The 27092-nt window shown below is 42.1% G+C and overlaps 3 protein-coding genes across 3 annotated transcripts; 1 reads left to right on the plus strand and 2 right to left on the minus strand.

Annotated features, from left to right (window-relative positions):
* Positions 1-2131: 2131 nt before the first annotated feature.
* LOC133893362 (uncharacterized protein At4g14100-like) lies at positions 2132-3658 on the minus strand. Its single transcript, XM_062334365.1, has 2 exons — positions 3071-3658; positions 2132-2553 (listed from the first exon to the last, which is right to left on the minus strand). Exons 1-2 carry the CDS (start codon positions 3597-3599, stop codon positions 2339-2341), a joined length of 744 nt encoding a protein of 247 aa, XP_062190349.1. The 5' UTR covers positions 3600-3658; the 3' UTR covers positions 2132-2338.
* A 2021-nt stretch (positions 3659-5679) lies between these two features.
* Positions 5680-7786, plus strand: LOC133892243 (uncharacterized). The gene is made up of 3 exons (XM_062332936.1): positions 5680-6960; positions 7043-7148; positions 7712-7786. The coding sequence occupies exons 1-3, from the start codon at positions 6089-6091 to the stop codon at positions 7784-7786; spliced, it is 1053 nt and encodes a 350-aa protein (XP_062188920.1). The 5' UTR covers positions 5680-6088.
* A 1637-nt stretch (positions 7787-9423) lies between these two features.
* On the minus strand, positions 9424-11513 carry LOC133892244 (serine/threonine-protein phosphatase 7 long form homolog). Its single transcript, XM_062332937.1, has 3 exons — positions 11290-11513; positions 10758-11213; positions 9424-9469 (listed from the first exon to the last, which is right to left on the minus strand). The coding sequence occupies exons 1-3, from the start codon at positions 11511-11513 to the stop codon at positions 9424-9426; spliced, it is 726 nt and encodes a 241-aa protein (XP_062188921.1).
* Positions 11514-27092: the final 15579 nt, after the last annotated feature.

The raw sequence follows: 27092 nt of genomic DNA on the forward strand, positions 1-27092 counted from the left end.
CAACTGGTGCAAACTTTTGCCTCTACTCAATCAAATGTGTCCGTTCCGAATATACGAACGGCTGGATCATTCGAAAATGGTGAAGATTGCATTCAAGCATTTCTAACTTTTAGCAAAACATTTCTATTTTTGACAATTTGAACTGAACACTTGCGTTTTTTTCAGTTCCTTTTTCTTGTTTCCGATTGATCCTTATGGCATCTAGGCCTTTTAGGGGCTGCTCCTAAACTGGGCCTCCTAAGGCCGACTCCAACGGAGTTGTCATTCGAGAGCTCCATTAGACATACAGTGATGCGGGAGGCTTCCGTGTGCTGGAAAGCACTATAGGAGAGTCTTTTTTTAGCTGCAACAATAATACGGGCGTGACAAATATACGGGATAGGAACGATAAACTTATCGATTCTCTCTCAACTCTATTCTGTTCACATAGTATGTTTGTGAATTTGAGAAAAGAGAGTAATAGAAGGTAAAAAATAGGGTAACTATTAGAGATGTAAAAAATAAATAATGCTATATAATAGTGTAAAAGATATTATAATAGCGTTATAGGAGAGAAATTTTTAAAGCATCTGCTGGAGATGATCTAAATATAAAGACATCAGCTTTACAAGGAGCAAAATGTCATCTGTCTGGGAGATCAATGCTGTTCATCTTAAGAGGACTTTGTGATCGGATTAATAATTCAGTGAACAAAATTCTTAATGCTTATCTTAAAATTGAATCTAAAATTTATAAGGAAATTCTTGTACTTTTTCCTTATGTCATGGAAAAAATAACTTTTCCTAGTTCAATTTTTTCATCCCCTCGTTGCCATTTCCGTCACTCGACCGTTAGGACACCGTCAAGTTGCGGTGGAAAAGACATTTTCGCCCCTTAGTTCTTCTTTCTTTGGTATGTCTATACTCTATACATAGCAAAAACTTGAAAGCTTCAACAGTTCAACCATGGAGATGGGGTCATGGGGTGCTGGCAATATGGCGATGGGGTGCCTCCTAGCATGCAAAAGCGGCAAAATGGAATGCTACCTACAAGAGGAAGCTGCTGCCGGTGGCGATTCTCAGAGAGGAAGCCATCCTAGCACGGAAAAGAGGGCAAGATGAAGCTGCTGTCGGCACCCAATCTTCTATCTTCTTCATTCCTCGCAGTGCTGCTCGCCCAGCCGGTGCTCCAGTCCCCTCCTAACCTCATCAGACGCCTCCTCCTCGAGCTCGTGACCGGCGACGCTGGTCTGGCGTGGCGGCAGCCGAGAGGGGGAGAGAGGAAGATGCGGGTGGCGCGTGTGGTGGCGGCGGATCTGTTGCTGGGTGAGAGAGAGAGAGGAGCAGCGAGGAGTTGGCGGCGTCGATATTTGGTCTGCGCCGGGCTGCTCGGGTTTGGGGCTTCGTCCGTCAAGGATATTGCTAGGAGAGAGAAGAGATTGGCGGCACTAGTTGTGCTGCTTCGTGAAGAAAAATGAGACTATGAGAGGAGGCTTGGACTTGGTGCTGCTGTGAGGAGGGATAGTTTAGTCATATGCCCAAAAAACAGACAAGATTCTTAGGGCAAACAGCACAAAGTTGACGGAAGTGGCAATGAGAGATGGAGAAAATTAATCAGTGGCATGTAAGAGAGCTCAATTTTTTTTTTTTTTTTTTTTTGGGATGGCGCGTAAGAGAAAAGTGTAAGTTTCAGTAGCATATAAGGATTTTTTTCAAAATTTATCACTTTAGTACCATGGTTCGGCATTTCTGGAAAATATGTGATACTGTTAAGCTAGCTAACTTATATAATCATCAATACATTGTTGTAGCTGCAATGTAGGAGAAAAGCAAGTTTTACATAGTCTATAGTCTACTTGAGACCAGTGTACCTTTGTGAGGTGCACTATACCAATGTTCAGGCAACATTCAGAACATAATTGAGCACATGTTCCAGCACGGTGGTCTGGTTGCCCTCTCTTTTTGCACCTGTGAGCTCTACTTCTGTTTGCAATTGGTTTCAGGCATGACTGCTCTGTCTACAGATAGGCAAGCAGCTCATTGCAGTCATGAGCTCATGTGTGATTGATTCATTGTACAATTCATTGCTGCAACTCGAATAGTCGAATTCAGTAGCTCAGTTCAGCAGGAGCACCATCGTTCCAATTTTCAGATTCAAATCAATTGCTGACCATGGATCTTGCATTGCGATGAAAATAATAGTACTTAACTAATTACCACGAAGTGCAGAATGACTGTTACTATACATCACATTTCAGAACAGAGTTCAAGAAGCACAGTGTGGTTAACAGAGCAGAACAGATCAGTAGATCACCGCTGGGAAAGTCTCTCATCAGTCACCATTCACTCATCAAGATAGCTCACTGATCAAGTAATGCGGCTGCACCTGCAGCTGGAGCCCCGGCGAACCTGACCAGGCTGTTCATCACATCAGCTCTGGCGCCCTTGCTATTTGCACCATCTGCAACATTTGCGGTGTCGGCATTGCCACCATTGAAGCAGTAAGCCGGAGCCTGCCACTTGGAGTCCTCTAGCACTCCCCCCACCTCAAAGCTCATCACATGCTGCTGCATCCCTGAGAAACAAGAGCACACACATGACCAGACTGCTGCGTCAAGCAGGCAGGTACTGAAGAAGTAAACAAATTGAGACTGCAATAATAAATTGCGTTTCAGAAAAACAGGGACTGCAGTAAGACAAGCACAATGCCAAGTGTCAAAATCAAGAAACTAAAAAATTGGAGGAATCCAGACTGCATCCGTGCACGACAAAATCGCATAATTGTATACTGCTGCATCAAGTAGGTACTGAAGAAATGCAGAAATGTTAGGCTGCAATACGAAAAGCAGAGTGCCAAGTGTAAAATCAAGAAACTAAACAATTCGAGAATTTCAGAATGCATCCCTGCACAGCAAAAACACAGAATTGCCGTACTACAGCTGCATCAAGAAAGTAGCTGAAAAGGTTAGAATTTTTAGACTGCATCCCCGCAAAGTGCAAAGCAAAATTAGACCAATAATCACATTGCAAATCTGCAATGCCGCATCAAAGAGCAAGAGAATTCGTAGATGGAATTTGCAGGTGGTACTTACCATTGAAGAAGTTCCAGCGGACTGGGCGGCCGGTGGCAACTTCCTCGTAGTACCAGACGAAGTCGACCTTCGTCCACACGTGGCAGTCGAACCCATCGATGGCCTCCCGTCCGAGGTATACGGCGCCGGCGGCGAGCCAGTCGGGCGGCAGGAGTCCCACGGGGAACCGCACGGTGCGGCAGGACGCGGAGTCGAAGTAGTAGGAGGTACCGTTGGTCCACTCCACGTCGTAGAGCGGGTCGCCGGAGAGCTGGTCGCGGATGAGGTTCAGGTTGCGGCCTCCGGGCCAGTCGTAATAGAGGTCGATCAGCTGCAGCCGGCCGCCGCTCTCGGTGAGGTTGGTGAAGACCACCGCGTGGAACTGCTCCGGCCACGGCGTCGGCACCGGTGGAGGGCCGCCGGCGCCGACACCTACCGTCGCGGTGACGGACGGCGATGTGATCTTGGCATTGGTTGAGGCGACGGCGGCGGCGAGGAGGAGCGGGAGCAGCAGGAGCGGCGGCGGCGGCGGCGGCGGCGGCGGCGGCATCGGCGTCTCTTTGCGGCTTATCCGGGCTTATCAAATTCTACACGATACTGCCCAGAAAAACATTTTATCCATATCACTCATTAAAAAAATAGATATATATTATCGCAGAATGAAAATCTTTTATATAACCGAACCGACAAGCCGCAGCCAGAGTGAGGTCTGTAAAACGGGGCCCACTGGTCCAGACATCAGATGGAGATTTCTCTCCCTCATGCTTTTATTGACTCGCCCTTTAGAGGCAAATTTGGAAATTTAGACAACATACGCGACCGTATTTGCGAAATTAGACAACATGTCGACGTATTTGCAAATCTAGCACTCGTATTCGGTATCTCAAATACCGAAATTTGAATTTCGGAAACTGAAAATCCGAAAACACCGCGGGCCCACCGTATTCGGCAACTGAGATGCCGAATACGGCACTGTTGGCTGTATTCGGCACCTCAGTTGCCGAATACACCCTGTACTCTGCTGTATTCGGCAACTGAGGTGCCGAATACGGCCCACAGTGCCGTATTCGGCACCTCAGTTGCCGAATTCAGTGCATCATGTCACTTTCACGTCCTGTCGATGCTTTCGGTGTGTGCGTGCCAGCGGGATGCTGCTTTTGCGCTTAATAAAAGCCCTGGCTCGCAGAAGAGAGAAGGGAGAAGAGAAGAGAGCAGCAAAGGAGAGAAGGGAGAAGGGAAGAGAGCAGCAAAGGAGAGAAGGGAGAAGAAAAGAGGGCAGCAGTGGAGAGAAGAGAGCAGCAGCGGAGCAACGCTAGGAGAAGCAGCTCGAGCAGAGGGGGCAGCCGGAGAGGATCAACGCGAGCAGCAGCCGTGCTCAATTTCCTTAAGGTAAGTTTTTAGATTACGTAGTTAATTAGTAATTATAATTAGATTTTTCTTAGTTCGTTCAGAAGTATATTAGTCATTTCGTCAGTATATTGTTAAATTCATTCAAGTACATTTGATTAATTATATTATTTTGGTAAATTAGAGTATTTAAATTAATGATTTAGTTGGGTTATATAATTTTTATTAGTAAGTGTGATTAGATTCTTTACTTAATATAGTAACATGAATTTACGGGATTTAATCTAGGTAATTAGTTTTATTAAAGTAATATAATTACGTAGTTAATTAGTAATTATAATTAGATTTTTCTTAGTTCTTTCAGAAGTATATTAGTCATTTCGTCAGTATATTGTTAAATTCATTCAAGTACATTTGATTAATTATATTATTTTGGTAAATTAGAGTATTTAAATTAATGATTTAGTTGGGTTATATAATTTTTATTAGTAAGTGTGATTAGATTCTTTACTTAATATAGTAACATGAATTTACGTGATTTAATCTAGGTAATTAGTTTTATTAAAGTAATATAATTAATCAATTAACTTGATTAATTAGTTTAATCACTTAGGTTTGGTAGAACCGTAGAAGATAGTGTCCAGTAGCAACAAAGATGCATATTAGTTGTATATTGCACTATTTAATTAGTATTATTTTTGTACTTATTATTTATTACATGTATATTTATTTAGGAGATACGGTATGATTTTCCATATTTATTATGGAGAACGACCCACAGTTTTGCACGGGAGACTTGTAACAATTCAGAACTGCCAGCACATAGAGAGTTCAGTTGAGGTACCTATTGATCTAGATGGCCTGAAATCACATATTATGCACCTTTTGCGTGTGAACCAGCAGTCCCATACTGTTGTCTTAGAGGGTGTACGGCCGCGGCTTGTTCCAAATAGCTCGGTCATTGTCCATACGTTGTTCGAGATGAGTAGGAACAACGCATGGGCTTTGTACTCACGCAAGGTATTGGAGGAGAACTTTGATATGGCGGTGTACGTAAACATAGTGTCACGACTGGTGCAAGGTGATGCAGTGACCACTGTGGAAGGCTCAAGCCAAGAGGTGATGCATGAAGAGGATGGAGGGCATGTCGGGGAGGGCAGTTCCAGTAGAGAGGGAGGTAGAGTGGACCCTGGTGAGGTCGATGCAGGATGCATGGATAATGAAGATGGTGGTAGCGGGGATGAAGAAGCTGCTGACAATGATGATCCGGTCCCGACGATCCAGTACTTTCGTGGTACTGGGCTCCTGGAGTGTGTCGTCGTTGAGTATAACACCTTATCTAACTGGGGATACCAGAATAGCGACATTCAGGTTGGGCAACAGTTTCGTAACAGAGGGGAGGTCATCCACTTTATTAGCAACTATGCTGTAATAACAAGAAGGGACCACAAGTGCGCCCGGTCTAACCCTACGGAGTATGAGGTAAGGTGTACCAAGCACCCGAATTGCCCTTACTTCGTACGAGCACATCAGCCGAAATATGAGAACTATTTTGTGATCAGTAGACACACCCCACATACATGCAGCGAAGAGGCTATTAGGAATGTGAGCCACGCCGTTGATGCGAGGTTCGTAGCCCAACTCCTCATCACGCTTATTGGCACAGAAATTTGTTTGTCGCCAAAATCGATTATGGGGGAGGTGCACACTAAGACTGGCATGCTTATCAATTACCACACCGCGTGGCGAGCGAAGCAGAAGGCGTTGAAGATGCTGTTTGGAAGCTTCGAAGAGTCATACAACAATGCTCCGAGACTGCTGCAGAAGATTGCCATGACGAATCCAGGGACTCAGTGGGCCATGGCGGATGAGCCGATCAGGCTAGATGATGGGTCATATAGCACCACTGACCGATACCTCATTAGGTTATTCTGGTCCTTTGGACAATGCATCGAAGCATTCAGGCATTGTAGGCCGGTTGTATGCGTGGATGCCACATTTCTAAGCGGCAAGTTCCATGGTACCCTTATGACAGCAATGGCGGCAGATGCAAATAATCAGATCATTCCTCTCGCCTTTGCAATGGTTGAGAGTGAAAACAATGATAGTTGGCTGTGGTTCCTCACCTTGGTAAGGACACGTGTCGTGGGAAATAGGGAACGAGTTTGCGTCATCTCAGACCGCAACAAGGGTCTTCTGCATGCGTTGGACGTGCTGCATGATAGCACAAACTGCTCCATTGCATGGCCTGATGTGGAGAGAAGATGGTGCATGCGACACTTGGGCGCGAACCTGTACACAAGGTACCGCAGCAAGTCGCTTGTAAAGAGATTCAAAGGGCTATGTCTTCAGAACCAGCAGGCGAAGTTCAACGAGATATGGAGAGAGTTAAATGAGACCACTCGCAAGATGATGGCAGACCAGCAAGCAGGGGAGGATCAACTGCGGGCGCAAATGGTTGGGGGCCAAACTATCGTTAGTCGTTCACGTGGTACATTTAGCCAGTGGATAGCGGGGAAGCCGGCGGAGCGTTGGGCCCTTATCCATGACACTCATGGTGCCAGGTTAGCACATAGAATTGTAATGATCATATTGTACCGATTCTTATGCAAATAGCCATTCTAAAATTATTGTATCCCATGTTAGGTACTCCATCATGACAACGAACATAGCAGAGGCGTTCAACAATGTCCTGAAGGGAGTACGGGGCCTCCCGTTGTGTGCCATTATTGAGCTCACATTCTACAGAACGGCGGACTACTTTCAAGACCGTGGTAATGCTGCTATGAAGTGCACCACACGGTTTGCACCTAAGGTGGAGCAAATCATATCAAGAAGGAGGAGCAAGGCACACTTTCATCGGTCGAGGATCTACGACTTGGCCAACAATGACTTTGAGGTCATGTGCCGCCGTAGGTATGCTTCAGGGTATAGCGCCGGGGACACCGTGCAGCAATGTCAACTTGGACCTAACGAGGTGAAGTGCACATGCAATAAGCCAAAACTGCACCATATCCCGTGCTCGCATGTCTTAGCCGCTTGCAGGGACATAGGTGGTAATGACGGATCACAGTACGTATCACCGTACTTCACGATCGATGCATTGAGGAGCACATGGCTTCCAAAGATGCGGTCCTTTAACATCGGAACCAACTACAAATCGATCGAGGGCCCTAAGTGGGCACCTTATCCACGAGCACGACGCACAGATCCTGGAAGGCCTAGATCTACGAGGCTGCAAGGTGACATGGATGAAGCAGATGCTGTTGATGGCCTTCGCAGGTGCAAACTTTGCAAACAACCTGGACATGACAGGAGGACTTGCCCGACCCGTCGGTAAACTATCAGCCCAATGTCAAACTGAACTGTCTTAGAGACTTTGTATTGTAAAATGTTATTCACCTGTTAGTTGTACTACTTATTGTGCATTATGTGGTTTGCATTGTACCCCTTTAGACAAGAAGTGACCATTGTATTGTAAATGTAATTTTATTTATTTATTTCGTGTTTCCTAAATATTCATGGATCCGTGTTTTGATGCAGAGACAGAGCGTAGGTAGTCAGTGAGCAAGAAATCTATGGCGGGATCCTCTAGTACAGGCTTTCCATGGACACCTGCAACGATCGCTATAGCACTTAATGCCTCCTTACAGGTTGTGCGCGAAGGAAACGATGATCCGTTACAGGAGAACAACATAATCCAAGCCGTGGCGAAATTGCATGCAAGACCCATATGTTCTAGGTTAACCGCGCCGCTCCAATGGGTAACCACCGAGGACCTTAGGGCCCTCTTGTATCACCGGCGTCAAATGTATCTGAGGGTCCGCGAACTGGCCGACCATCCTTCTGTGATAGGTTTCTCTAGGAGGCAAAGAACGATAGTAATGTCGCCGGACCAGTATGCATCCCATATTCAGGTATGTCATATAAACATTTGGTCACCCTACTTATCTTATTTCCATTGATTCGAATGGTCCTCTTGTGCATCAGGCTTTCCCGGAAGACGAACAGTTGATCAACAAAGAAATCTCACACTTCTTGACGATGTATATGCTCTTCGGCGGGGGTGTGATGCCTGGTTCGCGTAGAAGACGACGACAGTCAGCGAATCGAAGGGGTACAGAGGCGACCTCTACGAATCATCCAGATAATGACGAGGACGAAGACAATGACGATTTCATGCCCCCCATGCCTAGACGTTCGAACAGAAATACAGGAGAAAGTTCTAGGAACACTGCAAGAGGACGTTCACGCACAATATCGAGATGCCATACAACTGATAGGGAAATATGATGTGGTACCACCTCGGAGAAACCTCAAGATGATGACGACGACGACGATTTCATGCCACAACGACCCCGCCCTCCGAGGCTTCCATCTCCGGAGGACACCGATGACCCTGAAAATGATGATGGATTTGGTCGTACTCATTTTTACAACTTCCCAGAACCACCTCGAAGACGACAACCATCTTACCCGGATAGCTTTGACCATCGCACCTGGAATTCATACGCTAATTTGCGTCGCCACTTTCCTTCGCCCTAAGCATCTATTGTAACCCTATAGATTTTATTCCCTTAAGGCATGTTCTTTAGGCGTATCGTACATGATAATGTTTGTTGTTGTCCGTTCTTTATGTGTAACCTCTGTACCGGGTTCTATGCTACTTATGCTTTACAACTACTATTGTTTCCTCTATACTGAGAATTTCTTAAATTAACAATACAGTGAATAAGACATAATAGGGATGACCTCGACATTAAAATCAATAATACATGTGTCATGACAAATTGTCCTGGCTACTCAACGGCGACGATGCCTCACACAATCTCCAAGCGTGTAAGCGTCTGGCGGGTGTGTGGCTCTCATCCCAGCAGCCTGCGCAGGCCCCTGCCTTGCGTGCCCTTGGTCGTCTTCATCATCATCTGCCTGCCCTGTGGGAACCCCACCGAACGTGTATCCCGCCCCGCTTACTCGGCTCTGCATGTACCATGCCGAAGGATCCTCGTGCGGAAGTGTGGACGGCCCTAGAACGTGCTCCGATGGAGTCCAGGGTACCGAAGGCTCGCCATGCTGGTACCAATGTGAACTTCCAGGTTCATTGAGATCATGGGAGGACTATCCGCCAAGTAGATCAGTGAAGGTGGCGGTCGCATGCATTGCAGCACCCCAGTCAAACGCATTAGGGTCGCTCCAGCAAGGGGTCTGCTGCGTGTAGTCAACGACGTCCTCCTGATGAGTAGATGCTGCAGCCGGAGGTGTCATCGTAGCCGGAGGTGCTAGTGAACCCAGCGTAACCTGCTCGGGCGCAGGAGGCTGCGTGCACTCCTCGGCCTCAGCACCGGAACATGAGACATGACGCGCCGAAGCGGAAGATGTATGTCGTGATTCTGACCGGACGGGTTCCTCACGAGCACTGGATGACCGCCTGCTGTGGGAGGCACGAGACGGGTCCATGGCATGTTGGTCGTACCCCCTCCATTGCGGGGCACACCCACCTAGACCACGTATAGCGTTTAGGAAGCGGGATCCTCTTGTCCTCATGTACTCCTGGAGAGGGTTACGATCCCTCTGCGATGATGACCTACTTGGTTCCCCATAAGCTTGATCCGCTTGCGTATGCATCTCATACGCCTCTTCAGTCTGTATAAGATGAGGGACATGTCAGTAATACATTGATTTTCTAAAGAAAACCATTATAAGTAACGCATCACTTACCACAACATGAAGTAGGCGGGCACGATCCTCGGGGAAGGGTCTGGGGCCCGGCTGTACAGGTCCGCTGAGTAAGGTGGCACGCGTGCGCCGACGGTACCAAGCAAGGTAGTCCCAGTACGTGGCCTCGTCGTATTGTCCAGCAGTAATGATGACATCGACCGCAGCTGACTCTGTCCACCTCCGTATGTAGTCGGCATTCTTGGATGCCCAGTTCTGCATGCCTCCACCCCCCTGTGAGCTCCTCCTATACGTTACATAAACAGTAATAATTTGTTAATATGGATAACCAATGTACTAAGGCAACATACAATAACACACTTACTCGTGCGCTCGTCCGGCGTCTCGTGGTGGTGGTACTGGCACCACCTGTCGATACCCGAACTGCCTCTGTACACGTTCTGGAGAATATACTTCTACGCAGTTCATGTACAACAAGAAGCATGTGGTCAACCATAAGTCTGCGTCACGGCTACAAGAGGATGCGATGAGTCCATCATCTGCAATTTCTTCTACTCGTGCCATACGCCATGGATCCCACTCCACTAGATCAGCGCTGAGGACGTCCAGGTCACTGATCACCCTGGAGTAGTTACCATGATCTTGCTGCTGACTCCATCTTAGCCTGGCATGAATCCACCGATACCCCATCGTTGGCCTTATATCATCGGCAATGCCATCGGAGATGTGGACTGGGTAGTAGCACTTGAGCACCCAAGGTCTGGAAACCGGGAGGTATTCCCAACTCCATAGCTGTAAGAGGTGTAAGCACCCTGTAATAGTTGCCTTCCTCTTTGTTCGCTGGGTTGCATCACACAAACCTCTGTAGGTTGCAGCCAACACTGCAGACCCCCAACTGTAAGATGTAGGCTCAAAAGGATGTGACGCGAGGTGGGCTGCTAACCATACAATATGGGGGACGACATAATCGCCTGCTGTATTGCAGAACATGATGCCTCCGAGCAGGATGTACAAGTACACCTCATAGTGCTGCATAAGTGTAGCCTCGTCCGCATCCAGTGGGCAAGGACCGAACTGTGGGAGCCCATGAACCCAGGACATGGAGAAGCCAGCATCCTTCCCGTCGTATTGCACACCAAACCTATAACATGCAGATGGTCAGATGAAGCTTTAATAGCACTATAATATTTGAAGTGCATTACATAACAAATAATTACCTATCCGCAACATAACCCTTCCACTCCTCCCTTGCGGGTCGCGAAACTATTAACGGGGCGCCCCTGATTGGTAGCCCGGTCAGCATGGCCATGTCCCTCAATGTTACAGCCATCTCGCCAAAAGGAAAGTGGAACGTGTGCGTCTCAGGACGCCACCGGTCGACGAGACCTGTGAGCAGTGCCTCATCAATCGCCGGCAGAGGTGTCCTACCGCCCACCTCCATGGGAGCTCCGGCCATCATGAGAGCGAAAGGTAGTAGTCCCGCCCGTGCGAGTGGCTCGTGGAATCGAGGGTCCAACTCCTTAATCTTGTGCACACTCCGGGCTCATAACGGACCCAACTGCATGAGTTATCCAATACATGTACAGAGTTAGTTCGAAATTATCGTGGCAATAAAATAACACATATAAACGTGGTACCTGCTGTCCTGTGAATATCATCCTTCCCCTATGGTTCTCGTCGTACCGCTGCTGAAGAAGCTCGGGAAGACCACCATGAGCTATGATAATGATTTAAGGCTTCTTGGTTCAACAAATAGGTGAACAACATATTAGAATAATCTAAGTACTCTAATTAAATAAACTAAGTACTCTAATTAAATAATCTAAGTAATATAATAAAGTAATTAAATAATCTAATTTGTATAATCTCAAAACTCTAATTAAATAAACTTAGTACTCTAATAAAATAATATAAGTAATATAATAACATAATTAAATATTCTAATTTGTATAATCTAAGTACTCTAATTAAATAAACTAAGTACCCTAATTAAATAATCTAAGTAATATAATAACGTAATTAAATATTCTAATTTGTATAATCTAAGTACTCTAATTAAATAAACTAAGTACCCTAATTAAATAATCTAAGTAACGTAATTAAATAATCTAATTAGAATAATATGAGTACTCTAATTAAATATACTAAGTACCCTAATTAAATATTTAAGTAATATAATAACGTAATTAAATTATCTAATTAGAATAATCTGACTACTCTAATTAAATAAACTAAGTACTCTAATTAAATAATCTAAGTAATATAATAACGTAATTAAATTATCTAATTTGTATAATCTAAATACTCTAATTAAATAAACTAAGTACCTAATTAAATAATCTAAGTAATATAATAACGTAATTAAATAATCTAATTAGAATAATATGAGTACTCTAATTAAATAAACTAAGTACCCTAATTAAATATTCTAAGTAATATATAATAACGTAATTAAATTATCTAATTAGAATAATCTGACTACTCTAATTAAATAAACTAAGTACTCTAATTAAATAATCTAAGTAATATAATAACATAATTAAATTATCTAATTTCTATAACCTAAATACTCTAATTAAATAAACTAAGTACCCTAATTAAATAATCTAAGTAATATAATAACGTAATTAAATAATCTAATTAGAATAATCTGAGTACTCTAATTAAATAAACTAAGTACTCTAATTAAATAAACTAAGTACTCTAATAACATAATTAAATAATCTAATTTGTATAATCTAAGTTCTCTAATTAAATAAACTAAGTACTCTAATTAAATAATCTAAGTAATATAATAACATAATTAAATAATCTAATTTGTATAATCTAAGTACTCTAATTAAATAAACTAATATAATTAAATAAATGTAATTGAACGGATTAAACAATCTACTACCGAAAGAACTAATCTATTTCGAAACTGACTAACCAAATAAGCTAATTACTCTAAATATTATTACTAACCTAAGTATTAAATAGGTAATCTAATAACTAACCGGTACGAAAGTGGCTGATCTCGAAGTATTAAACTGCCGCTGCTGCTGCTCGCGTTGCTCCTCTTCTGCTGCTCGCGTTGCTCCTCTTCTGCTGCTTTCTCTACTCGAGATGCTGCTCCTCTGCCGCTCCTCGCATTCCTTGCTCCCTTCTCTGCTCTGGTGCTGCTCTCTTCTTCGCGGCCTCAATTTATTTAGCTCTCCCCAGACCAACATGCATGCATCCTGCACCAATTATTGACCGGCCGGCCGAACTCACGAACTCACGGGATGCAAAAAAACGAACGACGTGACGTGACAAAGATTGATGTGACGCGGGAAAAAGAGGATGGGACGCCGGCCGGCTGTATTCGGCAACTGAGGTGCCGAATACGGCACTGTGGGCCGTATTCGGCACCTCAGTTGCCGAATACAGCAGAGTACAGGGTGTATTCGGCAACTGAGGTGCCGAATACAGCCCACAGTGCCGTATTCGGCACCTCAGTTGCCGAATACGGTGGGCCCGCGGTGTTTTCGGATTTTCAGTTTCCGAAATTCAAATTTCGGTATTTGAGATACCGAATACGAGTGCTAGATTTGCAAATACGTCGACATGTTGTCTAATTTCGCAAATACGGTTGCGTATGTTGTCTAAATTTCCAAATTTCCCCCCTTTAGAACAACCAATCCGTATACTACCTTCAAACATATTCTATTCAATTCGTTCTCTTTCCTATACCCTTTCTGAGTTCATATTCTTTTATTTTTTCCTATCTTTAACAGTTTTATTTCAAGAAAAATTAAAAAAAAAAGATAATCTTATTCTGAAAAAAATGATCTTATAAATCCTTTCGTAACGAGAACCGTAAAGAGATATTATTTAAACACTGAATAGAATAAAAATCTCTTTGCCACAAGAATCTAAGCCCGAAAGGAAGTCATTGGATATTAGTGTCTTTTGAATTTTGATTCCTCGCCGGAGAGCAATATTTTTTTTACAGAAACCCACGCCTAATGTTATCCTTTTTTACAGAATCGTGGCCTTGAAAATGTCCAAGCGTGTACAGTTTGGATCAAGGAAAATGTCACACGTGCTGAGCTTTCTATTATCACTTGTTTTTATTTATTTTTTGTGTTATGAAATAAGAACAATTCTAGTTCTATTTTCTCGTCTTGACTACTTTGGGATTACAGAACTAAGGTTAAATCTAGTTCTACTTATTCATCTTGACATTGTAATTCCACAAATATAAAAGAGCAAATTAAAGTACGTAAACTTCTAGTTACTTATGATTTATGGACCACTAAACTAATAGAATTATTATAAATAAAACATTTGAGCAGTGAAGATGTCTATTCAAAGGGAATTATCCATATATCTTAAACATGTTGTTGGGCTTAGTATTATCCTCTTACTTTTATTTTTGTTTATACACTTCGACAGTACATGTTAGTTATTATACCCTTAATTACCTCCTAATACGTTGATTTGTTATACGTTAAAAGCCAGAGATGACTAAATGGACCACTTGGACCGACCTGACACGGGCCCAGCTCGGCACGGCCCGATAGGCCCGCTTACTATAACAGGCCATGCCGTGCTGGTCCGCGTGCCGCGTCCTCGGCCCACGGCACGGCCCATCTTCTACCGTGTCGTGACGAGCCAACCCACGGTACGGTCGACACGACGAGCCCAACCGACACGGTGGAGGCACGCTCGGCCTAGCAACACTCCGAAAAAAGAAAAAAATCAAAAATAATAACTACAAAATTCCAAAAAATCAAAAAAATTATAGAAAATAAATAAAAAGAGTTTTATTGATTGGTTACCTAGTTAAAAACCTTTCTACTAGAAATAAAAAAGAGTACAACCTATGACTATGCTCCGAAAATTACATGGTTTCATTAGAAACTTAGAATTTTGCTTGCAATATTTAATATGCTTCGTCAAGTGTCCCGTTCCATTTGGAGATCTGACACCTAATTTATTGCTGTATATATTACACTTAGCAAATCTTACCTGTTCCCCGTTAATTTCTCTAAAGACCTTTTCAAAATGTTGCCACACTCATTACCATGCACACGAGTTCTCGGCGTCTTGATCCATGAATTGAAATATGGAATTGATTTCTTGATGTGAAGTGGCTACTAGCTAGCAACTAAGAAAAGAGAGATGGGTGGCCGATGGGATCATAGTGAGTTTGAGATGGTATTTATAGGCCAAGACGAGAGGTGGGTGGGACCGTGGGGGTCGTTTTCGAAAAATATGAAGAAAACTCATTAATTAAATAAAAAAACTTAGAAATAATAGAGACATATAATTAATTCTAACAATGAGCTTTATTGATAGGTTGCCTCATTAAAAAACTTTCTAGTGAAGGAAAAAAGAGTACAACCTAGCTCAGAAAATTAGAAATTACACGTTCTCATCAACATCTAGATACAAATTTTAGAATGATTCTTCAAGCTCAGTGTTCTCTGCAGTGTGTTGCATTCGTGCTTCAGCTTGTTCTCAATCTTTTACTATGTTAGTATTTCAACCATCTCACTTGATAGATTTATTCTTCTCTCTTCGATTATCCTTCCAGTAAGACTGAAGGTAGCCTCAGAAGAAACTGTAGATACAGGAACCGTTAACAAATCTCGCGCTAACAGTGAAAGCACTGGATAATTCATCTTGTGCTCATGCCACCATTGTAGTATGTTGAAGTTTTCTTGTTCATGGCTGATAATGTCACTGTCGATGAAGGTAATTAGCTCCCCTCCGGATGTTGGAATTCCGGCGCTCGTAGACAATCGTGACGAAGAGTCTGAACTTCTTAATGAAGAACCTGCACTAAATATTTGCCCCCGCGTTGTCATCTTCTTACTTGTTGTGGGTGCTAGTGGAGGTCGTTGCAGGCGAACTCCATCATACTTTGTTTCATATTTACTATAAACTTCGAATAACTTAGAACGGATATTAGTATAATAATTATAATAATCGTGGCCAAGAGCATCACCTAGAATTACGAGAACTCTACAGAAAGCTGCAATTTTAGCTCTAGGATCTAAAATAAAGGCAAAGACGTACAACAAAGGAATTTCTTTCCAATACTTTAAGAATTTAGATTTCATAGGAACTACACAATCTCTTAGAAGATTGTCATTTTCATAGTTGTTTAAATGAGTAGCAATTTCAACAATATTATGCACTAATAAACAAAATGTTGGATAATAAACTCCTGATAAACTCACAGTTGAATCATAAAAGAATTCAAGAAACTCCAGTATCCTTTCGGCAACATACCAATACACTTCCGTAAGTAAAGTTTGACCCCATGCTAATGATAATGTGTATGAATAAACACACCAAATGTGCTCTTATATGGTATAATATTTTTGAGCATCAAGAAAGTAGAGTTCCATCTTACCGGCATATCCACAGCAAACTTACATAGATGCACACTCATTGCAACACAATATTGTTTATATGCTGTAATTCGTTGGTTAGAGTACTTCACAAAAGATATTGTAGTATGAAAATCATCTAGGTATTGTGACAACCTCTTCAAACCGGATTTTACTATAAGATTGATAATATGATAAGCACAACATTGATGTAACAAGAAAGATTCAGCATAGGTACTAAACAATGGAGTAAGAATATCCATTGCTCTAGAATTTGCACCAGCATTATCTAAAGTGATAGAAAATATTTTATTTGTGAAACCAAAGTCTGCAACTACTTGAGATATTCTTTCAGCAATATTTTCACGGTATGCGCATTGTCAATCAACCGAAAACCTATTATTCTCTTTTCTAATTCCCAATCATTATTAATAAAATGAGCAACCACACTAAGATAATCTTCTCTAGCCCTACCTACCCATATGTCTGAGGTCAAAGCAACTGAAAATGTACATGTTTGCAACATTTCTTTAAGCTTTCTACGACATGTATTGTAGTATTTTACCATATCCATACTAGTTATCTGTCTAGAAACATGCGTGAACCTGGGATTATGAGCTTGCTTAATGTAACCTTCAAATGCAGCAGACTCATTGATATTGAGTGGTAGATCCGCTCTTGCAATGAAGCGACATAGCTCTTTTTGAGCATTGGTGGAGTCGTACTCCCAATGACGAACAGAGCCGTCGGGGTTGTACTGCAACACCATCTGCTTCATGGCTGCTCGTGGCGTGCCTCTTCAAGTGCCACGCTCCACCCGAGGGCTTTGCAGATAATTCATGTTTACAAATATAACACCTAGCATACCTGACACTTACCCCATCTTCCTCTTTGTAGAACCTTTCAAAGTCTTGCCAAACTTCGGAAGTATCTGCTCTTGATCTTGTAGAGCCGGTGCTTGTTAATGTGTGCGCACTTGTAGAGCCTGACGATGGAGGTGCTGCTGCATCACCTGCATGTGAACCAACCGGAGGTTAACCGTCGGGTCTTTTTTCATCACCTACAGCACTGGTACCAAAGGGGCCGTAGTCCCCTGTGAGTCCTTGGAGAAAAAAATCATGATCGATGGATGTGTCATGATCACCGGCATCCATGATCAATGTCGAATGCCACTAAAAAAAATGCAAATATTCAGAGTTAGAAATAATCAAGTAATAAAACTAATAATAAAATAAGACTGAATAACGATGCAAAAAAATCATCAAGATTTCTTCAACTTCAAGACAGCAAGTCAGCAGGATAACGGTTTTGGAATTGCTCGGATTTTTTGCAACAATTCAAACTAATTTTGCCAAATTATCGCTAATTCTTAAGAACTTTGAGACAAGAATGAGAGGAGCAAATAAGAGAGAAAATGGTGTTGCTGGTGTGGAATGGAAAGGCAGGGTGGTCCTCTATTTGTAGGTGAAAATGGTGATTTTTGCAAAAAAAAATTCAAATTTTTTGGAGCTCAAACGATCACAAAACGGCTATAAAATTCAAAAATATAGGGTTAAACGGGCCATTCCCGGACTATTTAACCCGTTAACCCATGTGCCCCCGCGTGCCGACCGTGCCCGCAATGGCTACTCTCGGCCCAGCCGTGCCCGCTGGGACAGGCCATGCCGCCACGCGCCCGCTTTCAGAAAAGTTATTTGGTTTGACGAGCTGGACCTAGGGGAGAGTGGTACGATCACCATTGATAGTACCAGACATCTTCAAACCTTCTTGAAACTCATATCAAGGTGTGGTTAGTATAGTTAGCTTCCTTTTCACGAGATCTTTACGTTTATTTGTATGGATTTACAAAATCTTCCCTTTTTCTATAGGTTTAAAAAAATGAAACATATCTCGTACAAATTGCAATTAATCAAGGATTATACGAGCAATAATTATCAGAAATATTCATGAAATCACTATGAAATATGATGCGTATTTTGGATGCATCACTAATCACCTCGATTACATCTACTAGTTAATCATCTAGTCGTGAACTAGGTAGGAGTGTATTGGAAGAGATGAGCATTTTGGGAATAATCGAGAAAACTTAGGGGTTAAGAAATCTAGGCTATAAATAGAGGGGGAGGGCTGGTTGAGTCCTTTGAGCTATCCATTTGAGAGTTGTGTGCTAGGGTTTTAGGAGATGGAGAGAGGAGTGCTTAGCCTATGTATTAGGTAAGAGCTTTTGTATGCAAAAATACTTTGTAATATGTCAAAAATAGGGCATTCCTCTCCAAGAAATGGAGTTTATATTTCCTCTTGTGCTTGTGTTTATATCCTTCTAGGTTTCCTCTATTGGCTCCCTTGTTTGGTTGTAAGTTTCTTGGTTTTCATTACAATTTTCGTTTTTGTTTGAAAGCTGAAATTTTCCACCTTGTTGAAGTTGTTCTTCTTATTGCTAGAGGCATAAAATTCACATTCAAAATTGATCTTGAATTCCCTTGCTTCTAAATCATTAACTTGAAGAGTTTCTTCACCTGGTGACTATCTCCTTAGATTTAAGTGTTTCTTTCTCAAATTGCAAGAATTTATGTGCGATGACACATGGATTGATTTTCAATGGAACCTAGTGTTCAATTCCATCCATGAGAGCCATGCTTTCCTTCGAGATTTTTATTGTGACTTGTTTCTCTCCTTTATGTTGCTTCCGTTCTTGGTTTTTTATGTGCGTTGGGTGAGAAAATAGGAAAAGGACATCCATTTTAGAAGAAATTGGTTGAGATGCCTATTCACCCCTCCCCCTCTAGTCGTCATTCTCAATCCTACAATTGGTATCGGCCGGTTTGATCACCTGTTGCCCATAACCGGCTTTGTGATCTGTATGAGACAATGGAGAGACATGGGAAGATCCATTTCTTTAACGTCATGATTTTTCGTACTGGAAGATACGTATGGAGGCTTATCTCTTAAGCCAAGGAAGTACTATATGGGAGGTTGTAGACTCCAACAATGAGGTTTCTATTGCTCGCACTTCTCGGGCCTAGATTAAACAATATGAAGCTAACAACAAGGTTAAAAATATATTATTCACCAGTCTGAGTCGTAATGAGTTTGATAGAGTTCGGTACCTTCATACTGCTTGAGAAATCTAGTCTACTCTTAATGTCTTTCATGAGGATACCAACCAGATCAAGGCTTGTCGCCAAAGCATGTACAATCTAGAATATCATATGTCCATGCAAAGCCCTGGAGAGTCTTTGTATACCATGTTTGCTCGATTTGATGGGATTGTTAGCAATCTAAGATCCACTGAGGTTTTGCCTTACTCTCATCATAAGAGGGTGATCAAGTTTCTCTATACTCTTGACCATAGCATATGGGAAGTAAAGATCTCTAGCATTGAGGAGTCATCAGTTATGACACATTGACTTATGATGAACTCTTCAGTAAGATAAAATCCATAGAAATAGCCAAGACGGCTAGAATAGGTCTAGAAAACCCCATGTCTCAAAGCATGGTATTGGTTTCAGGACCTAGCGGTGGTTGTCAGGCTAGAGTTGATCTTTCTTGTGCTAACCCCTCAACTAGTGGATTTGCTTTATCTTCCTTGGTTTATATTACAGAGGAGCAGATAGATGTGCTTGATTATGAGGATCTTGCCTTGATCGTCAAGAAGTTTACTCGTTTCTACAACAACCGATGAGATTAGAGGAGAGGTGATTCTCGTGCTTAATTTTAGCGTGGTGACACCACTGACTTCAAGGCAGACTGCCCCAAACTCAAGAAGAAGGAAGACCGCAACCACGACCATGACAAGCACAAGAAGAACAAGAAGCCCTTCTTCAAGAACCTTGGCAAGATAGCCAAGAAGGCAGCCAAGGCGGCGTCATGGACTTTTCTGGTGGCTCTCAGTGACATCAACACTTCCTGTGAGTATGAGAGCCTGGAGGAGGAGGAGCAGCACATGAAGAACAAGAAGAAGGACAAGGACTTCATCGGCCTTTGCTTCATAGCGGACAACAACGACCCTAATCTTGATCCCTCTGAGGTATTGTCTTCCTACGACCAGCTTTCTGCTCAGATTGATACCTTGAATGATGCTCTTGTTAGTCAAAATAGGTTACTTAAGAAAGCGATTATGGAGTTGAAGGAGCTTATGCCTAGTTATGAGTCTGTGCTGACTAAGGTTGCTTTGCTTAGGTGTAGGGTAAAAGATGAGGAGTGTGAGGGTTGTTTAGTTGTCATGACTAAACTTGTCGAGCTTTAGACTCTACATGCTCAAGTTACCAATCGGCTTGAGACTACTAAGAAGAATCTCCTTGAGGAGGAGTCTAGACCTAATCTTTTACGCGTTTGCAAAAATTTACCTTTACTCACAAAGGATGTTGAAGTGAAAGCCAAGTGCATTAAAGAGCTAGAGTCTAGATTGAAGAGTGTTGAGTGTTCTAAGGATATGCAGCCGAACTGTTCCACCTATATAGTCTTTAAGGACAAACTCAGCTGGGTAAGAGGGCAAGTTCAGAAGCTCATGGACGAGAATGAGTACCTCCTTTCTCTTGTGGAGAAGTGCTCAGAAAGTAAGAGCAAAATAGATTTGATCTTGGTCAAGACCAAGATGTGTGCCGATAAGGCAGGTTTGACTCTCGGGTTGGGTTATGAGAGGGTGGCTTACAATGAGGTTGGTAATACTGTTTTCACCACAACTACTACCTTAGAAGCTAAAAAGTCCAAGATCAAGGCTACATCATAACCCATCAAGAAGAAACTCACACCACAACTCACCGAGAAGAAACCCACACCACAACCCAAGGAAGCTCCATAGCCTAACATGAGAGCTCCAGTGAAAAAGTCTAGAGTGACCGGCAATCAAGTTCCTGAGAGATGCTACCATTGCACATACTGCCAGAGAGAGGGTCATCTAGTTGGGTTTTGCTTTCGCGTAAGAGAGATGAGCGACGTGAGTGAGAGTGGAGTACTCGGGATATGTACCACCCCTCTTTTGGTGTACATGAGCCTTTTCCTCGCTCTTACTCACGAGTTTCCAGCGCTCTTCATTTTCCTCTAGAGGTGATGTCCGGCGTGGATCTTACCATGATTCATATGATTTTAGTTCATGTGTCAAGAGCTTTGAGTCATAGAACTTTGGCAGATCACATTTTCCTCATCGTGGTGTTCTCCCTAGTGTGCTAGGATTGATATACATACACCTGTTTTCACCCCTCTCCTTGAGCGACTCGGTGCTAGATTCCCAAGAAGTTTCTTACTTACCCAGCACTGAGTACTCGAGCTCTTATTACATGATGTAGGTGGCAGGTGGAGGCTTAAAGAACAAGTGGCCCATCGATTCCAGTCGTTCTTGCCATATGACTGGAGATGTATCATGGTTCTTCAACCTCACCCTGACGAAGCGATATGAGTACACATTCGGGGATGATAGAAAAGGAAGAGTGAAGGCCAAAGATATGGTAAAGGTAAATGAGAGTTTCACTCTCAAAGATGTGGCTTCGGTGGAGTATTTGGGATACAATTTGCTTTCTGTATCTCAGTTGTTACATGAGGACTTTGAAGTGTGTTTCAAACGCGATGCTTCTCGAGTTCTTGATTCCTCAGGCGCTTTGGTTTGTTGGATTTCTTGAGTTGGGAGAGTCTTTGGAGCCGATTTTCTGAGTTTTATGGTTCTTCTCGATGTTTAATTGCTCAACATTCTTCTAAGCTTTGGATGTAGCATAGGAGGCTAGGGCACATGAGTTCTAATTTTCTCTCACGGTTGAGTTCCCTAGGCTTGATCTGAGGATTGTCCAAGCTCAAATTTGAGAAAAACCTTGCTGCGCTCCTCATCAGTATGGAAAGATAGTTGCTTCCTCTCACCCAATAGTTAATCTGGTGATGACTGAACAACCGGGAGAACTTCTCCATATAGACACGATTGGTTCTTCCTGAGTTCGTTTGGCAGGTGGAAAGTGGTATGCATTTGATATTGTTGATGACTACTCTCGCTACTCTTGGGTTTTCTTTCTTGTGAGGAAGAATGAAATGTTCTCACACTTTCAGAGCTTAGCTTTGAGATTGTTCAAGGAACTTCCTGGTACATTGAAAGTAATTCACAGTAATAATGGCACAAAGTTCAAGAACTATCTCTTTCATGCTTTCTGTCTTGAACATGGCATTGAGCACTAATTTTCTACCCCATGCATTCCTTAGCAGAATGGCATGATTGAAAGAAAGAATTGAACTTTGGTTGAGATGGCTAAGACGATGTTTGATGAGTATAGGACTCCTAGGAAGTTTTAGGTAGATGCTATTAGCACATCTTGCTATATCTCCAATCGGATTTTCTTGCGCTTGATTTTGAATGTGACTTCTTATGAGCTGTGTTTTGGGAGGAAACTGAAGGTTTCTTATTTAAGAGTTTTTGGATGGCATTGCTTCATCCTAAAGGATGGTAACCTTGACAAATTCAAGTCACGCTCTTCCGATGGGATTTTTTGGGTTGTTCTCTTCATGGTTATTTTTACAGGGTTTATAATCTTGACACTAACACCATCATTAAGTCCTATGATGTGACCTTTGATGAATCAACCCCTTGTACTAGCCCTGCTCTTGAGTGTATAGGTGATCAAAAGATGAGTGAATGCATCTTTGTAGATAACGACCTTCCAGCTCTCGATGATGATGAGGATGATCCACTACTTTCTGCTATCACACCTGCTTCAGAGATGGATCCTGCTTCGTCTATACCGGTACAAGGTCTTGCAACCTTTACTTCCACTTCAGCTGCTTTCGGGCCAGAACCAGCAGTATTTGAGGGGAAGATCATCTCATAACGTGAGGCTCCTCAATACATTCAGCTGAGACATCCCCACAGTTGATGATTGGCAATATTGGCGAAAGTGTAACGAGGTCCAAATTAGCTCAACGTGCTCATTTCACTGATTCTGCATTTGTTGCTTCTTTTAAGCTCCATAATGTTAGACACGCTATTTCTGATTCAAATTGGGTCAATGCCACGCATGAAGAACTAGAAAATTTTAAGAGAAACTATATTTGGGTCCTTATAGAACCACCCCCAAATATTCATATCATAGGCACAAAATGGCTCTTTAAGAACAAACAGAGGGAGGATGGATCTGTAGTTAGGAACAAAGCTAAACTTGTGGCCCAGAGTTTCACTCAAATAGATAGGACAGACTTTAGAGCGACCTTTGCACATGTAGCTAGAATAGAAGCCATTAGGATCCTCCTTGTATTTACGGCTTTCCAGGGTTTAAAGTTGTACCAAATGGATGTCAATAGTGCTTTTCTAAATATGTTCATAGAGGAAGAGGTCTATGTCTAGCAACCCTTGGTTTTGAGCACCTTAAATACCCACACCGAGTATACAAGCTTCATAATGCTTTGTATGGGCTTAAGCAAGCGCCTATGACTTGGTATGACCGGCTTAAGTCCTTCTTGTTAGAGCATGGGTATGTGATGGGGTCGGTCGATAAAACATTATTCACCGTTAGGTATGGTAATGATTTTCTACTTGTTCAGGTATACATAGATGATATTATTTTTTGTGGCTTTTCTCATGCACTTGTGGCCAAGTTTATAGAAAACTATGAGCAAGGAATTTGAGATGTCGATACAAGCAAGGTACATTCGTCCACCATACGAAGTACACCAAGGATCTGCTGAAGAAGTTTGACATGAGCGATGTGAAGCCCTTGGTGACACTGATGGCTACCTCGACCATACTTGATCCGGATGAAGATGGTGAGACGGTAGACCAGCGGGAGTAAAAGAGCATGATTGGCTCCCTCCTGTATCTGACGATGATAAGACCCGACATCTACTTTGTCGTTTGCTTGTGTGCTCGCTTCCAAGCATCACCAAGGATCTCTCACTGCCAAGCAGTGAAGCACATCTTGAGGTATCTCAAACACACCCTTGAGTACAGTCTTTGGTTTTTTGCATCTTCTTTGCCTTCCCTTTGAGATTTTTCGGATGCCAACTTTACTGGTTGTAGAATTGACAAGAAGAGTACCTTCGGTACTTGTTATTTCTTGAGTGCCTCTTTTGTTTGTTGGTCGTCTCACAAGCAGTCTAGTATTGCACAATCTACTGTTGAAGCTGAATATGTTGCTGTCGCTAGCTGTTGTTCTCAGATTTTATGGATGGTTGCTACTTTGAGAGATTTTGGGTTAGACTTCAAGAGTGTGCCACTTTTGTGTGATAACACCAGTGCCATAAGCTTAGCCAATAACCTAGTTCAATACTCCAAAACTAAATATATAGATGTGAGATTCCACTTCTTGCAAGACCACAATGAGAAGGGGACATTGACTTGAGATACATAGATACCCAACATCAGCTTACCGATATCTTTACCAAGCCTCTAGATGCAACAAGGTTTGATTTTCTGTGGGGAGAGCTAGGAGTATGTTATTCTTATGGCATTGTGTGAGGAGGAGTTGCAGTTGTATATAATCTATCTTACTTTTGTTGCATTTGCATTACATAACATCCTGTAAGATAAGCATGGTAGTTGAGCTTTGATTTGTATGTATTTAGAATTTTCAATTACTAGCCTTGAATTTAGACTAAATTGAATAGTTATGTGGAGAAATCTTTTAATCTTAGGCTCATCTTGATGCTTTGACATAAAACATTTCAAGCAAGCTAGCTTTTCTAAAGATGACATTTGGCAATTTTATAAATCAATTAGACTATAAAATGCTACATTCTTGATCACCATGTTTGTAATTACTTTGGCTTAGTTAATACTTGTGTTAAGGCTAATTTTATGAAAATCTTTCTCTAAACTTCTTGGATCAAAACAGTGGACTGAGGAACATTGCAATATATTTTCTATCTTTGTTAAATGTTTAGCTAATGATAGAACTATAGGGGAACATGTGTTCCTTGTGTCGCAAAGATACTACTTGACTTGATCTCGTGAAATCTAGATAATTTGTACCAATTTAATAATCTTGAGCAATTAAGTTTCTTATGCTAAGATGTGATCAAATACGGTTGTCTTGAAGCCTTAAGGTGTTTGTCGTACCCAGTCGTATGACACTTCGCTTGGATAAGAGACAACTTGAAGATAAAATGAATTACAAAGAAATGTGCCTAAATGTTCTATTTTTAATCACTTGATCTAACTAAGTCTTGATTTCATATATGAGCGTTTGCAAAGCCCACTGTGATGAATACTTGTTTGCCTAGTTAGATATTGCAGTTTGCTAGTTCTTAATGCTTGTATTACCTCGGCACGAGTGGATGCTTATGTGGTGGTTACTTTTATCATGATTCAGCTATGTGAACTTAAATACGCAACAATTCTTCAGGTTTAGCTTGTAAAGCTCATGCTATTGTGACAATGTATCTTTTTTAACCTTTGTGCAAGTGTGAGCTCCATATTCTACTCTCCATAGTCCTTTGACATTTCTAGCTTTTGCAAATGATTTATGGTATACTTGTGAAAGCTCATTAGGATTGCATGTTCATGCATTGCATGATGTTTTTGTCCTTGATGTTTGTATTGCCAAAGGGAGAGAAAATATACACTAAGTTTTTGAGGAGAAAATATGCACCAAGCCACAAAGAACAATTTTGCATAATGAAAAGAAAATTTGTGCATGCATCAAGGGGGAGCATTTGTTCTTGTGCATTTGAGCCTTTATTGAGCTTTTGTAGTTTTTTTTTCTTGCCTTTGCACCTCTTTGGGCTTTTACAATCTTTTTTATGCTAAGTGATCCTTGTTGCTCTTTAGTTTTTGGTCACTTGGATGAGTTTCTCCTGTTGAATTTCTTCAAACCAAAAACCGTTGTGATTGGAGAATTGTCAATGCACTCGTCCAGGAGGAGATTAAGAAACAAAGTTGAAATGTGTCTTAGTTTATATGTGATGAGTGATTGACAATATTGTTGATTTGGTTTGATGATTTTTGGGATTGCATGAGCATGTCTATGTATTGCAATTATGGTCATGACTAACTAAATGTGCAAAGAAAATAGAGTTGGTATTTTTGTCTCTAAGTCCAGAAAAATTATCCTCACCGGATGATCTAGCGTCCAGTAAAATAAACACGCTAGATAGTCTGACGCTCTGGAAGATTTCACACTGGAGGGTTTTGACTCAGTAGAGAAAATTTATTGAAACACCAGATGGTCCGGCGATGGGCAGCACAGCATGTCATACTAATTTTTTCAAAGAGGTTGCAAAGCGTGTCTGATGTGATTTTATATGCCGGATGGTCCGGCGATGGAGGATGTGCACGCTGAACTAATTTTTCATAGAGGATACAAAGCTTGTCTGGTGAGGATGTACATGTTGGATGGTCCAGCGATTGAAGATGCGCACACCAGAGGGTTTTCCAGGAGTGTGTCAGTGTAGTACCTATTGCACATAGCAGATGATCCGGTGATCAGAGGGCAATACATGCCTGACAATTTGGTGTTCACAATTTTTCTGTGATATGCTTTCAACTAAGGATTTTGATTTTGACTAATCTATAATGGAGTTGGAGATACGTGCTTCCTTGTCTTATGATATGTCGGTGATGGATGCAACTTGGCGGTCGACGGTGGGATGATCGGGGCTAAGTAGGGTGCTTGGTGTCGAACGATCAAGGAGGCCAAGTGGAGTCAAGGGTGATCCTAGATGTACACGTGGAGATCAAGCAAAGCGTGAGA

The sequence above is a fragment of the Phragmites australis genome, chromosome 15 (genome assembly GCF_958298935.1).
Source record: "Phragmites australis chromosome 15, lpPhrAust1.1, whole genome shotgun sequence".
Lineage (NCBI taxonomy): Eukaryota > Viridiplantae > Streptophyta > Magnoliopsida > Poales > Poaceae > Phragmites > Phragmites australis.